The sequence below is a fragment of the Amblyomma americanum genome, chromosome 6, assembly GCF_052857255.1.
Source record: "Amblyomma americanum isolate KBUSLIRL-KWMA chromosome 6, ASM5285725v1, whole genome shotgun sequence".
Taxonomy (NCBI): domain Eukaryota; kingdom Metazoa; phylum Arthropoda; class Arachnida; order Ixodida; family Ixodidae; genus Amblyomma; species Amblyomma americanum.
The window spans coordinates 113,411,638-113,425,820 of record NC_135502.1 but is presented as its reverse complement, the minus strand read 5'-3'; the positions used below and the strand labels follow the sequence as shown (position 1 = coordinate 113,425,820).

General features: G+C 44.6%; 2 protein-coding genes across 10 annotated transcripts in view; both read right to left on the bottom strand.

Annotated features, from left to right (window-relative positions):
- The window catches only part of LOC144094014 (uncharacterized), a 57,767-nt gene extending 46,698 nt beyond the window's left edge, over positions 1–11,069 (bottom strand). For 6 of the 9 annotated variants that reach the window (XR_013306377.1, XR_013306378.1, XM_077627853.1 and 3 more), the window contains exons 1-8: positions 10,893–11,061; positions 10,376–10,480; positions 10,085–10,231; positions 7,716–7,843; positions 5,807–5,916; positions 4,143–4,298; positions 3,763–3,857; positions 1,336–1,497 (exon numbers count right to left, since the gene is read on the bottom strand). Coding sequence is in view for 5 of the 9 variants with exons in the window: in XM_077627853.1 (XP_077483979.1) it covers positions 1,336–1,497; positions 3,763–3,857; positions 4,143–4,298; positions 5,807–5,916; positions 7,716–7,843; positions 10,085–10,231; positions 10,376–10,480; positions 10,893–10,928 (939 nt within the window). In the remaining 4 variants the exon portion in view is untranslated. Of the gene's footprint in view, positions 1–1,335; positions 1,498–3,762; positions 3,858–4,142; positions 4,299–5,806; positions 5,917–7,715; positions 7,844–10,084; positions 10,232–10,375; positions 10,481–10,892 lie in introns of all 9 variants that reach the window. The other 3 variants (XR_013306379.1, XM_077627855.1, XR_013306375.1) reach the window with 2 other exon arrangements.
- Positions 11,070–12,816: 1,747 nt separating this feature from the next.
- Positions 12,817–14,094, bottom strand: SNRPG (small nuclear ribonucleoprotein G). Its single transcript, XM_077628802.1, has 4 exons — positions 13,922–14,094; positions 13,658–13,680; positions 13,043–13,167; positions 12,817–12,977 (listed from the first exon to the last, which is right to left on the bottom strand). Exons 1-4 carry the CDS (start codon positions 13,951–13,953, stop codon positions 12,924–12,926), a joined length of 234 nt encoding a protein of 77 aa, XP_077484928.1. The 5' UTR covers positions 13,954–14,094; the 3' UTR covers positions 12,817–12,923.
- Between the last annotated feature and the right edge of the window lie 89 nt (positions 14,095–14,183).

Here is a 14,183-nt window from a genome sequence, read left to right as displayed (position 1 = left end):
GGCACGGATTTGAAAAGTTTAAATGGCCTGCTAGTTCTGCTGTTCACTTGGCTTGTGTTGCCTCCCGAGCCGTCTGTCTGCCTTTTGTGCTGCTACCGCGTGGACGTGGCACGTAGACACTATATGTGCAGCTTATACGTTCTGTTCGCATGTGTGCTGGGCTATAATTATGTCGTTGCATGGGCCTAGGAATGACAGATTACGCAGTGAAAAATCCAAGTGATGAGTCACATGGAATTTGTGGCAATGCGCCGTTGATGCACAGCTGGGAGGATGCCGTCTGGGACAACTACGTTGGTGCGGATGCCAACATGGAAGCGCCGTGCTTTGACAAAGGCACTGTACACGAAGTACGAGTCCTTCGCAACCGCAGGGAACCTGAGCTTAAAGAACTACCTGCGACCAGCTGCCGTGTACACTTTAACCGCGATTACTCTTACCGCGCCCCTTATTAAGCAGCTGGTTTCCAGCATGAGTCTCAGTGGGAAAAACATGGGCACGCTAAGAAGTTTGGAAAGCCTCACGATAGGCTGTGCTTTGAAAGAATACACGCACATAACGCACTTGTTAAAGAAATGAACGCCAGTTCTGTCGGGGAACCACATATTTGGATGTAATGTGAGAAGTCCATTTACCATGAACTTCGGATACAACAAATGCAGTTCACGTGACCGTAAGGGTTGTTTTAAGTAGGCTCAATTGTATATGGCAATTTCTTCGTATCTAAAGCGTATTGCTTGGGATTTATTGCTGCACTATAGTTCGCACAGTGACAATTATGCTCCACATATCTAATCCAGGATGAATGGAGAGACAGTGATCAAAACTTTTTCCCCTAATATCGCCCTCCACTTACTTTTAACTGCGGGTGTACACAAACCCCACGTTAATAGGTAACTCCTCGGCAAACGAAAGTGCTCTATTTAAAACTAGGAATCGTTTTTGAAACGCAAACTTCACGTCTCAACACAAAATGTAACGATCTTGCAACATGTGAAGACGCCAGCGTGGCTCATTACAACACATTTTTCATGCTGCATTAAGTCAAGCACTCACTCATGGAGTTGCTTAACTAAGTAATAGCACATAACAAGCAAGCAGACACACCACAGCAGAAAGTACAGTTAAACACTGTCTTTTGCATTGCATTCGAATTCCCCTGGCACCCGAAGCCCTCAACCTGCTACACCTTCTATAATGAATGAAAATTCACACAAGAACCCCTCACCCCTGAATGTTCGCACCCAAAGCTTCCACCAACATGTGAAAGCTGGCAACCAGGACACCTGTTCAGAAATAAAGCGGGGCACTGAGTCTACAAATAGAGTGGGTTACCTGCTGCTTGAGCATAATATCTGAAGAAAAGACTGCCAGCTGCCTTTGGACACAGTTGCTCTTCTCCTCGACGGCTATTGTGAGAATGATGAGGGCACTGTAGCCGTGTGTCTCGCAGAACTTGCCGAGCTCTGCCTCCATCGTGTTCTCCTGACAAATGCTCTGCACCAGATAAAATCGAAAGGATGAATAACCAACCATTCAATCAATGCATATGCAGGAAAAAATTCGGGGGACACTTAAGCTCCGCCTTAAGGGTTGTGACACGATAGCGTTAATGGCTCCCTTCTGCGGCCCGGGGTCCTCTTTGAACATGACTGCGCAGACATGGATCTTGTCGGACAAGACCCACAAAACCTCCCGTTAACCAAATCGAACGAACATGCCTCAGTGGCCTAGAAGCAGTGTGTCTGACTCAGGATCCAAGGGGAATGGATTCGGTTCCCATCTCACCCCATTTTCTTTTCAGTGCTGCAATTATTTTCTTTTCATTTTTACGTGTCATAATGACTTTTGAGTCGTGCGACCTTATATTCACAATTTACGTGGTGTTTTAATCTTTTTTCAAATCCACCGCTCCATGTGTGACGTCACTGCCTTTTCAACCAATTTGCATCTTCTTGCACGCTGCCGCTGAGTTCTTTACTGAACAGGAGCCTTAATGCTGTCGTGTTAACATAAGTGAAGGGCCGAAGCACACAAGAATATAAACAGCACATGCTGTATCTATGTACAGGCAACCACCCATGTGCTTTGTACCTACAAAGTAGCTCCAGTGTGAAAATAACTGCAGAATGAATGTTTCGGTTCGTGTGAGACACAAGGCGGCCTACTCATTTTTCTTTCCATCACCCACAGCTACACAAGCACTACAGATGCTTGCAACAACCCACTGCAGTGGCTCAGAGGTTAGGATGCTCAGCTACTAAGCCAGATTTCCCAGGTTCAAACCCAACCACGTCAGCCACGTTTCGACGGAGGCAAAACGCGAAAGGAACGGTATGCTCTGCGATGTCAGTGCATGCTTAAGTCCCCCAGGTGGTCCAAATTATTCCAGAGCCCTCCACTACAGCACTTCTCTCACTTTCCTCTTTCACTCCCACCTTCTTCCCTTCCCTTAAGGTGTGGTTGAAATGTCCAGAGAAGTGAGACAGTTACAGCGTCTTTCATTTCCTAATAACTAATCATTTGCAACAATGACCAAAACACAGCCTGCTTAGGATGCAAAAGTGCTGTCAACGCAGCTGCTACACACATTCGCAATGCAAAAAAAAGTGATGAACGATTTACTAAGTTAAATAAACTAAATGCGATGAAGGTGCGCTAGCACAACTGAACCTTTGTTCGCAACACTACACCAGCTATACCCACTTATAATGTGGTTTTCAACTGTCCCATTGTTAGCTGCAATCTTAACAAAGACTAGAACTGGTGTGACATGAATGTTCTCCTTAGCGTGATGCAGGTTTCCTCCTTTCCAGTGAGCTGCAGCTATCATGTAGCCTGCCCCATCTTGGGAGCAACTACTGTGACATGATTTCCTGCTTTCCAGACTGATGCAGCTGACGCGACACTTTGTTGCAGCTGCTGCAACACTAGGAAGCAGCTGTTGCGAAACCAGTTTTACTCCTTTCCACCTGCCCACCTGTCATGGTGGCCAGGTGGCAGCCTGCTCACCAGGCGGTGGGTAGCCTGCTATCCTCAGGCTTCAACCGTAGACAGGACGACTTTTTCGCAAGCAAGGCAAATTGTGCTAGCGCGCAAAAAATATCACCAAAAAAAAAAGTTTATTTCTCTTGTTATGGTGCACAAAGAAAGAGAGCCCATATTTCAGTGATGATGAAAGGAAAAGAAACTGCCACAGCCTATCACATTTCTGCTCTTTGAAAAACTATGGCGAAATCCAATTCAAAGGCAAAATGGGAAGGCAATCAGTGCAAAAGCTAAATGTACAAACAATATTTTTTTACTACTACTACTGCTAACGGATATTTATCACTTCACATTACATGACTGCCTGTGCATTTTTTTTTGCACAAACTTTACCTCAAACGAGAAGAGTGCAACAAGGGTGAAACTGAAATTTCAGTAATTACCCATCTAATTACAGAACTTTCACTCTTCAGCCATAACTCATAGCCGACGTGTGTAAACAAAAGAAGTGTGAATACAAGCTCCACAAGGATGCAAGGCTCAAATAATCAATACTTATTATAAGACCACAACGCATGTCATGATTCATGAAGTGCATGTTTATTTAACATGCAACATTGTGGGACGCAATGCTATGTGATAACAACAAAGTTGTTCGCCTAGTGAAGCTTCAATAACTATATACATCAAATGCTGGAAGACAAGCACAGTAACACATTAACAGCAACAAAAATGTTATACCCAGTAACAATGTAGACAACAAGCTACACATACCTTTATTTCTCCAGGCACGGAAGATATCGCTATGCGCTTTGCCGATGAGCAGACAACCTTGAGGTCCTTGCGAAGGAGCTCGTCCAAGCACAAGCCTGTGAAAGTCAGTTAAGCCGCACACTCTCTATACACTGTTTACAGAAAGCTAAATCACTAAGTACCACAAGAAAAGCTGCAACAACAAACCAAACCAACCAACATCAGAAAATTTGAGATATTTAGCCTGAGTGATATGTATGTGTTTACTGGCTCATATGCATCAATAAGCATTTAAAGAGAACTGCACAACAAAGCACAGCTAAGATGACTAATTTTTAGCATCAAAACCTCAACCTTCATTTGCTTGACATCATTCCCGTTTTGCACATTCAGCAACTCACCATCCACATTGGACTTCGCCCTGCATAGTGGCTTGAACACTTCCTCCTTGTTCAATTCAGGAAGCAAGGCTTGCAGCCTAGACACCATTTCCAGATCTTTGGCTGTTGTCTTCCGTGCAGACTCTGAGAGACACACTGTGTCCAGGAGGATCGTGCCTGCAAAGGTCATGACCAAGTGAAGCTGCACACTCAAACCAGCTAGCATTCCTTCAAAGACATATGGCAACAAAAAAAAAGTAACATTAAGAGATTGCAAGGAGACTGCACATTTTATTTGAGTGTATGCAGTTTTAGGCCATGGACTTAGTTGAACCCCTAGCTTTAGGGTACATATGGGTAATAAAAATTAAGTATAGACTGACCTCTGATTTCAGAAGCTTGTGATTGCAATTTTTTTATGGCGCAAGGGCATCTGAGGCCAAAGAGCGCCAAGGCACAAGGTATTTTTCATCTTCTCAAGGTGGGGTCAAAGACCCATTTCCCAAGCATTTCACCCCAAATAAGCCGAGCACCAGAGCAGGAGAAAGCTTGTACCCACTGTATCACCTGTAGGTACCCGGCGGCACAGGGGTCGAACCCCACACCTCCCACATGCGAAGCGGATGCTCAAACTACTAGGCCACCACAAAAATTTTAAGATAGCAAGCCTTTACTTTCTATACACTTAATGAAACATCAAACATGAAACGCGCAAGCTGCAGCTTCATACGAACAAGATAACCCATCTTCGGACACTTTATCACGCGTCTGTCAGCCCGTCACGCCACAGGAATTCCCAAGAATAACACTGCCACCAACCATCACTTTCGCGAGGTAGGCATGTGGTTATTGCTCCTGCTATTCGAAAACAACGGCGGAGAGGCGAAGGAGGAACACATGAAATGGCCTTATCACAGCAAGTCACAAGACGTGTGGTAAGGGGAGTTGACATGCTAAGCTATGCAAGGTCATGATTACAGGTAAACACACTGATTATGTCCCAACCTTGCTTGGCCACATCGACTATGTATTTTTGAAGGATATTTTGGGAAGAAAAAGGTCAATGTAGCTTCAAATATATATGGCAATGTAGATTTCCGCCTTTTACTATAACTACAAGTATTAACGGAAGAGTGGGCATTTTGTGCCAGTGTGAGTAGATACTATCAGCGCATTTACATCATAAAAACCAAGAAGGAAAAACTGCACTCTCACTGTTGCACACACATGTGAACAACGCACTTCTTGTTTCAAGGATGTGTGCATCAACTATGAGAAAGATGTCTTTGTTTCAAGACTCCCATATTCTCAACTGGTTTTATGTGGACTTGCCTCTTGATAACAGCCTAAGAGAAATGGTACGGCATGTTATGGTATACTATGGTAGGTGGAGTTTTATGTCTCAAAAGCCACATGTGGGCTGTGAGAGACACCGTAGTGGAAGGCCCCACATTATAATCCCAACCACCGAGGGTTCTTTAATGTGCACTGGCATTGCGCAGCCACAAGGGTGCCACAAGAATGTTTGCTTCGGGTCAAGAAAATGCACAGGTATTTCTTTCTACTTATTTCTCTCATGTGTAGTGCCTGCACCCTCCCCCCTCTTCTATGTTTCTGACAGAAATGCTCTAGGCACATTACTAAAATACTGAGGCTTGTAAATAAAGCATGCTGGTCCAACTTACCGTAAAGCAAAAGAGCGACTTGGGGGTTAGCAAGCTCTGGTTTCGAGTGTAGAAGTTTTTCAGCCACCAGTGTGCAGCACGACCCAACCATTTCCACTGTCTTGTCACACCTGAAAGCCAGTGTACACGAATTGGTACGTACACCTTCAGCAGGCAGAAACACAGGATGGAAGAAACGGCTACTAGAGTGTGGAGTGAAAAGATGATGGCACGCAAAGTGGAAATACCTTGATCCCTAGGTTCCATTAAAGAAAGCATATGGCCCTAAGCCCATCTTGTTTCCAAAGACTACACCAAATCATGAAGTGGTGAGAACGTACCCAAAGTAAATTCAGTCTAATTAGTCACTCGAAGTGCCCAAATATATCCCAGCAAGTTGGTAAGGTAATTAACAAACTAATCAGAAAATTATTTGGCTTCTTCAAGCTTTCATACACTTTTGGAGTGCATTCAAATGAATGCCCAAAAGCCAACCTATACTACACATGGCATGTGTAAAACTACACGTCTCAACGACACCACAAACACAACAAAGCTGATATACAAAAAATTAATTTCTTTGCTCAATGCTTCCCATTCTTCCTAAGAGCCAGTGCCATACTAATAGAAGCATTCACTGACAACACAAAAGAACTGTCTGAACATGACAACATATCCTGGTTAAACTCTTGCTGGAAATGCCCTGTTGTGCAAAGGTATTTCTATTCAACCTTGTTGCTACTGCTGATAGTGTAGGGAATTTGCGGGGTCACAGCGGAGGGCCAGAGCAAGAGGACCAGCATAGCAGGCTTTTAGCACCGAACAGCCCGTGCCGTGCGTGTGCACCGAACACGTGCCATTCATTTTTATTTTCTTCTTTCGCCGGCTGGGAACGCCGATCTTAGCACCTCTGCTTTGCAGTGTCACTGTGCGCTACAATAGCAATGTTTCAGTAAAGTATTATGCTACTCTCTATTCTAATCAACTGTCACATAAAAAGAAACAACGGGCAATCGTAGCTTCACAGCATCCATTAGCCATAAATTGCCAGGCATATTATTGCCCTTATATTGTGTTCCACTCCCATTAGCTTCTTTGTTGCACTACCAACAATTCAAACAATGATATTACTTAACAAAAATATGAAGTCCATATAAAGTCCATATAAAGTAACCCTAGACCCAAAACTCACCTAGCGTCAACGTAAGAAATGCAGATTTCATCAAAAACAGCTTTGATGAGTGGGAAAGTAGCATAGATAGCAAGCACGCACGGAAATGCACCATGCACTTTTCCTCAAGATGTGCGATGGTTTTATTACAAACAACTGCACTGTTGCAAATTGCCATTAAAGCCTTCAAAACATGGTTAAACAATATAGTTTTAGTCTAGTAGCAACTGTTTCAGAATTGTGCAGGAGTAAGGCAGTGCAAAGCATAAAATCCATAAAACATCAAAAAAGAAAAAGCTCAGGTGACCTATACCGAACTTTGACTTTGCAACTATCATTCAGGTGGCGAAATCGAAACAGCATGAGAGAAGAAATTCAATCACAAATTACTTAGCAGTCACAGGCAGATACCACGTCATGATCCGTGTATAGTTATGTTTCATGCATTACTACAAAGGAGAAAACATGAAACCAAAATTTGTTGTCTGTTTCCTTAAACATTAGTCTGGAAGCATCATCTATAGTAACACAGCAGCCCTATTAAAATGCCACTGCTTTAGAAATGAATTCGCATCGCACTCACACACAAAAGATAACACTCTTTACAACAGCATCATGTGCTTCACAGATATTTGACACCAGAATTATTTCAATAATTTCTTCAACTGGCTTTCTATTCCAAACCAATGCACACAAACGGGCCCCCCCAATTGTTTTCCTGCAGTATGCCAGAAAAACCAATCAACGAGTGATACGAACCTGTGAGACGTTTCCAGCCTGTGGTGATCAATTATTTCTTGCACCGCACCTTGCAGTTCAGCATCTTCTTTGGGCAAAAGATTGTGGTCCACCAAGGTCAGGGACAACTTTGACTGGGAGTGAAGTTTCTGGGCAAATAGATACTATGTTGTTATAACAACTGTTTTCTTTTGCTCATTTATTAGTTCAGCAATACTGCTCAAGCTTGATTCTTTGCCCAATATTGCAAGGGGGAAGGACAAAATATGCCAGACATCATGACTCCAATTGTACAAAGTGTAGTGTAGCAAAAAGAGGAAGAAAAATGCCCAGATGACTGCAAGCCCTGCTTAAAGGGGCTGCAAAACACTGCTTGAAGGGATGCCATCTGTACTTCAAGTTAATTCTTTATGCCACATACGGCCCGTAGGAATGAGAGCTATTTAATGAACAAATTTCATAATACAAGCAAACAAAGTGCCGCCCTCAATTCGATTTTCGCGGTGTTTCCCCATTCCACTTTCCCAATGATGACATTGGGTGGGACCAATCAAAATAGCCTATCTGAGTACGTCGCAGAAGTTTGCACACCATGGTTGCCTGTTCACTGCAACTCGCTCTTGCCAAGGCTGGCAGCATCATTTCCATGGTTACGAAACAACATGGACCCCAGCTATAATACCTCTATGCCAAAGCTGGCCCAGCGATGCTTCATCGTCACGTCGGCGGCACAGAAGGAAACGCTGACCAATGGCCTTCCCTGACTTATCCGAACTCGAGCACGAGATATTACGATGAAGTGACGACCTGTGCGAGGTACTAGATATTTTAGAATAACACGTACTACTGCTATCGCTCACTGACTACCATGGCCCGAAACTACAAACGCGCTGATTGGTCACGGCGAGCAAGGCGCGCGTGCTGCTGACAGGAACATGGCACCATCTGGCACAGCCGCCCGGTGATCCTTCACATGCTGACGATGGGCACTGGTAAATGGGAAACAAATGGGCTTTTTTCTTTGCGTCCTTCGCTGGGATCGAAACGAATGCTTGTAGAATGCAATGGCTTGATCAGATGGATTCCGCCGAGCCATTCTCAGATACATAAAGAGTAGCCATAAGTGCTTGTTTTTCTAGGTCGTAGACGTGTACAGAGAGGTGCAGTCGTTTGATGCAGAACAATAGCCAGAGCCTCTGGTGGCATTTTTTTTTGTTCTACTTGATTTGCAGTGCTTTTAAGGCAAACATGTTAGTTTTGTTGGCCTAATATAAAACGCAAACACAAGACAAAACGTATCTTCATTTTAACACAATTTATAGTACATTTACTGTTTGCCCAGTCATCAAGCTCCCACCCAATGATGTCATATCCACTGCTAAAAACCGCCACTGTGTGGTGACACCATCAGCGCCATAAATTAGTTTCTGCGAGCTAATTAAAATATTAAAACCGGAACATACACGGCAGAACCGAAGCTAATAGCATCATTATAACTCACTCTATGCAACCAACATGCAGTACAGTGTGCTGAAATGGTGTTTCACGGTCCCTTTAACAGTACGTTAGGACCACGGAGACAATGCAAAAAAATACCTGAGCAGGTTTCAAATATTTGAAGCAAACAAATTACAGTTCTATCACTATGCTGGCTAAGATGCATCACTGAACCCTTGAGGATACCTTTCAGCATATTTAAGTCAGTGCTGAAGGAGGCAAAGCATTTCTACAGTGACATTTAAACAAAGTTCCTGGAGAAGATCTTTGCTTGTGGACTGCAGGCGATTTCTGATAACCATTAGGTGACCACGAAAAATTATTCTTGTTGCTATGCAACAGGAATAAAATGACTACATTCCATACCTTATGAATTGGCAGAAACAACTGTATTTCAGAGGTGGAAAATAACTGATCAAAACAGTCACACGAGAAAGAAAAAAAAAGTGACTCTGGTTCTACTTGGTTTAATTGTTACAAAGATTATGGCAGGCTGTGCGGGCAGACAGCTGCTTCTGGCAGCTTGACAGGGCTTGGAAGCAATGAGTACAGGCCCTTTAGTTCGTTTCCTGTGTTTCCACATTCTTTCCGCCAGAAGTAACACCACCAGCTGTGACACACAACAGCCCAGAATATTGCGCAATTCAAAGCAGCCATAAGCTGCCCTGTAGTGAAGCTAACATTATGACCCTCGGAGCACCAGCAGACAAAGCGCTACAGGACGACCGCAGATATGAATCAACATGGTTTTTGTTTCCCTGGCAGAACGCCACCAAGCAAAATCAGCGCAGCTATCGCTTTATGATGCGGAAATAGCACAATCGGAAGAGGTGAAAGCGGACGACATCCGCCGGCTACACCACCTTGCGGTGGGCGTGACGGGCGGCATTTACCTTCAGGTCGATTTCGTCCCGGCAGACCACAGAGTCGAGCGGAATCTCCACTTGTTCGAAGAAGTACGTGACCTCCGTGCGCAGCCTGACGTCTTTTCTTGCGACATTAAGTACAGGAACAACGAGTAAGCTTGTGACCGGCTGAAGCTGAAAGTAAAACAGGTTCGCTTACGTAGTACACAAACTAGTAGCTGAGCTGCGCTAACCGTGCAGCGATGATCAAGTGAAGCGCGTTTGAGCGCGTACTAATCAAGTTAGTCGATACGCTTACAAGAGTGAAGAAACTCTCACCTCGTGTAACAAATACGCAGTGACAATGGCAGACACGGCGGAATCCAAGTCGCAGGATTCGTTGCCCAGGACGACATGGACTTTAGTGAATGAGTCGATCTTTTCCTGAAGACAATATAAACAGAGCTGTTCGTTCACGGTCCCAGAAACGTGTTTTTTAAGCGTTACGCTACGTCATCTCGAAGGGTTCAAGGAAAACTTCTGCTGACTAGCGATAGGAGGCTTTCGAAACTGAATAGAGATGAGGTCGTGGGCAGCATCCAGATCAAACTGGGACATCACACAGCAGCGAACAGCCGGTAAATAAACAGCGCATATTCGATACACACAGTCGTGGTACGGTCCTCGCGCAAGCGAATTAGGCAATAAGCCATTTAAGCCAAAAAATGTCTCAACATGCACGACGAATAAGAGGCAGACCGCTTGCACACAAGCCGCCGCCGATCGGACTTCCCACGATACATAAATACAGCTGACCGGGCGGGTGACACACGAAATTTACTAAACAGTAATTTACCAAGTTTCGCTTGCACTCCAAGAGAAACCTATCCATGTTTCGAGCTGTTGGTCACTCTATGTTTCTAGACAGACAAAAGGGGACTTAACGCAGGCCAAATATGATGGTCATTGTTGCGAAAAGGTGAAGAGTCAACTCGCAGCCATTCCCGAATGCGCGAAACATACGCCGCACTACATGCAATCGCACGCTGTAATGCTACGCCATTTCCCCTGACAAAACCTCCTCAAGGCGCTGCTTTTGCTAACACGTCGCCTATTTATTAGCTCCATGTTTAGAGCGGCACGTACAAACAGAGAGGTACTAATCTGTTTAGCCACATCTAACGAACAGTCAGGAATCGAACTATTTCTTGACGCTGTTACTGAAAGTGAAAAGGTGTCAGCAGTCACTTTGAATAAAGGCGCGATATTGAAAAGTTCCTTCCGGGCTCAACTCGAGAAGTCAAAATTTTGCGCGGCTCTAGATATGAAGAAAACTAATACAGATCAAAGTCCGCGTACGTTAAGGCCAATGTTTGGGTGCAAATCAAGTCTCATATTTCGCAGAAAGCTTGCGAAAGCTCCGCATTTCCAGTACCTGTATGAGCACAACTGGGCTGAAAAGCGTGCCGATTGGCGCGGAAAGTATCAAAAGGCGCTTAGTTTTTTATGGGATGGTTGTGAAAGTTCAGTGGCATTTAATAGATAACTGATGGTGAATTCCAATCGCAGGCCCGGAGCGGTCTGCACGCTCTGTGACAGAGCGCCTGAATCCGGCGCAAAGCGCGCGACCTGAAATTGCGATTGGAGTACACTTGCTCTGGCCAGAGCATGTAGGGCGCCGCTATCGCCGCTGAAAAAGAACGTCACGCAAACTTCCGGTCGGATCCGCCGATTTCGGCGGAGCAGTCCCGACTGCTCCACGGAGCAATCTCGTCGGCTCGGCAACCGCTCCCTGTCTACGATTGGAAGACGCGATCCGTGCCTCAAATCTGCATTTGGAATACAGTTGCTCCGAAAAGAGCAGAAATCGTTGCTCCCGAAGTGCTCCAACTCTGCGATTGGAAGTCACCATGACTGTAGCGACGCTAAACGCGCACTACGCTGAATCTGCTTGTTATGGGAGTCGTCAATGCTGCAGACGACGCGTACTTATACTCTGATGAAATCAGGAAAGTACTACATCGTCCAAGCTTCGTTTTGAAAAAGCAGGACTGTGGTATACCATCTCTGCGTCAGATTCCTGCGCGAATAAACGAGCGGATTAACCGAGAGAAGCATTTTACGGTACGCGTTTAACGACGCTTTTTTTTTTTTTACGGCGCAAAGGCACCTGTGGCCAAAGAGCGCCATGGCACAAGGATTTTTCTACTGAGGGATGGGTCGATGACCCATTTCCCAAGCATTTCACCTAAAAGATGCCGAGTAGCAGACCAGGACAATCCTTGTACCCACTGCATCACCGATGGTTACCCAATGGGTACCAGGAGGCACTGGGGATCGAACCCCGCACCTCCTGCATGTGACGAGGGTACTTAGTCGTGGCGTAGACTGTTTTTTTGGCCATAAACCTTTAGAAAACGTTTGTGATATGGGAGCCAATCACAAATCGTACATGTTTGGGGTACACATCTCCTGTTCAATATGAATTCATGTAAGCTACCAAGTGCCCGAGATGGCCGTATAGCTTTTCTTTATGGTCAGCACTCCCTTGTTTCAAATCTGCTCCACCGTGGGGTATTCCCCTAAACACACTGGACAGTATGAATACAACAGCCATTTCAGGGGAGTAGACACGTTTGTTTCGAGAGAGATGGAAATAGTGAGACTAACGAAAAAAAAAAAATCTGTTTCATGTGGGCCCTTTTTTGTTTACACTGTGCATGCTTCAGCACTTGTGCTTCTACAATATCTGGTGTATTTAAAAATAAGCAACATGTTAATACCAGTTTCCTTGCACATTTATTGAGACTTAGATGGAGCACAGCATGTGAATGAGAAGAATACAATGGGATTGCATGGTTGCCGAAAGTGTTCCAGGCGCACGATGTCAGGCTATCCTGTCTTGGCTCTCAAGCAGGACGATGCTGTTTCCCCTGACAACCTGTGAATGCAATGCAGACAGTGGTCACAATCAAAACCACAACTTTATGTGCCGAGAGCACCTACCACCATGCCTATGTTGTGCTTCTCCCCTCCCTTGGCTTCCTCAACTGTTTCGTCAAGCACCAGGTTCATGAAGGGGTCGAAACCACGCAGGATGCCAGTGATGACACGACTGCCATTGAGTCTCACTGCAAGCAAAAAGAAATTAGCCAGACACAACTCCAAGATGGAAGCATTACCTAATAGCAGGTGTTATAAGAACCTAGTTATCCAGTGGTTTTAGCATCGATGCAGTTGCAGTGGTTGTTTCAAGTGTTTGACTGAAATTGGTTGGCTTTCTAAATTTGTCGCTAGTCACAGGTTCCCTTCATTTCGTGCGAATGATACAGGAAATTGAGCAATTCATTGAGCAATTCAAAGACTTGAACCTACTTATCAAACATAGCCTGTTGCAGGCTGCCAAGAATGCTTCACATTAAGCCTTTGTTTTGAACTTCCAACAGAATACTGCCATTTTCGTGTCACTGTGTTAAATCAAAACTAAGTATCAGGCAGCGCAGTAGCGTAAGGCACTTTGTGCGGCGCACTGCCTCGGGCAATAACGGATACCCTACCTAGGCAAGAATAGCACAGAGAAATAACAGCCCACTGCAATGATGCAGCTGCAAGTAAACTTACATGACAGCTTCTTGTCCATGTACCTGAAATGAGCAACAAAGAAAAGTTATGTAAATAGCCCTTTCCTAGAACTCATTACTCAACAAATACTAAGTAGCGAAAAAAAATTCAATGACCGAAGGTTACAGCGCACTTTACTTAGCTTCAAACCTGTAGTCAAGATAAACTTCGTCTTATGGATAACACGGCATACTGTCTGACGCCGGCATTTTGCAACAACTTTCAGACGCTTGCGCACAGTAACAATACAACGGCATAACTTACTTTTTAAGCTCAGGGGGATGTGCTTTACTCATGTTGAGCTAAATCGGTGAAAACCGAATTACAACACACAGTTTCACAGGCGAAACAACGCTGACAGAAAAACCACGCGACTGCAAAACGCAAGCTGATCGCTGTTGCGCTGATGGTTGGCGCTTAACTGAAGGTGGCTAGCATATAACAGCGGTTTCGCCATGTCCACGATGTGTGTATGAAAGTGATATCGTTAAGGATTGAACACTTATTTTTATAGAAATCTCTTTTA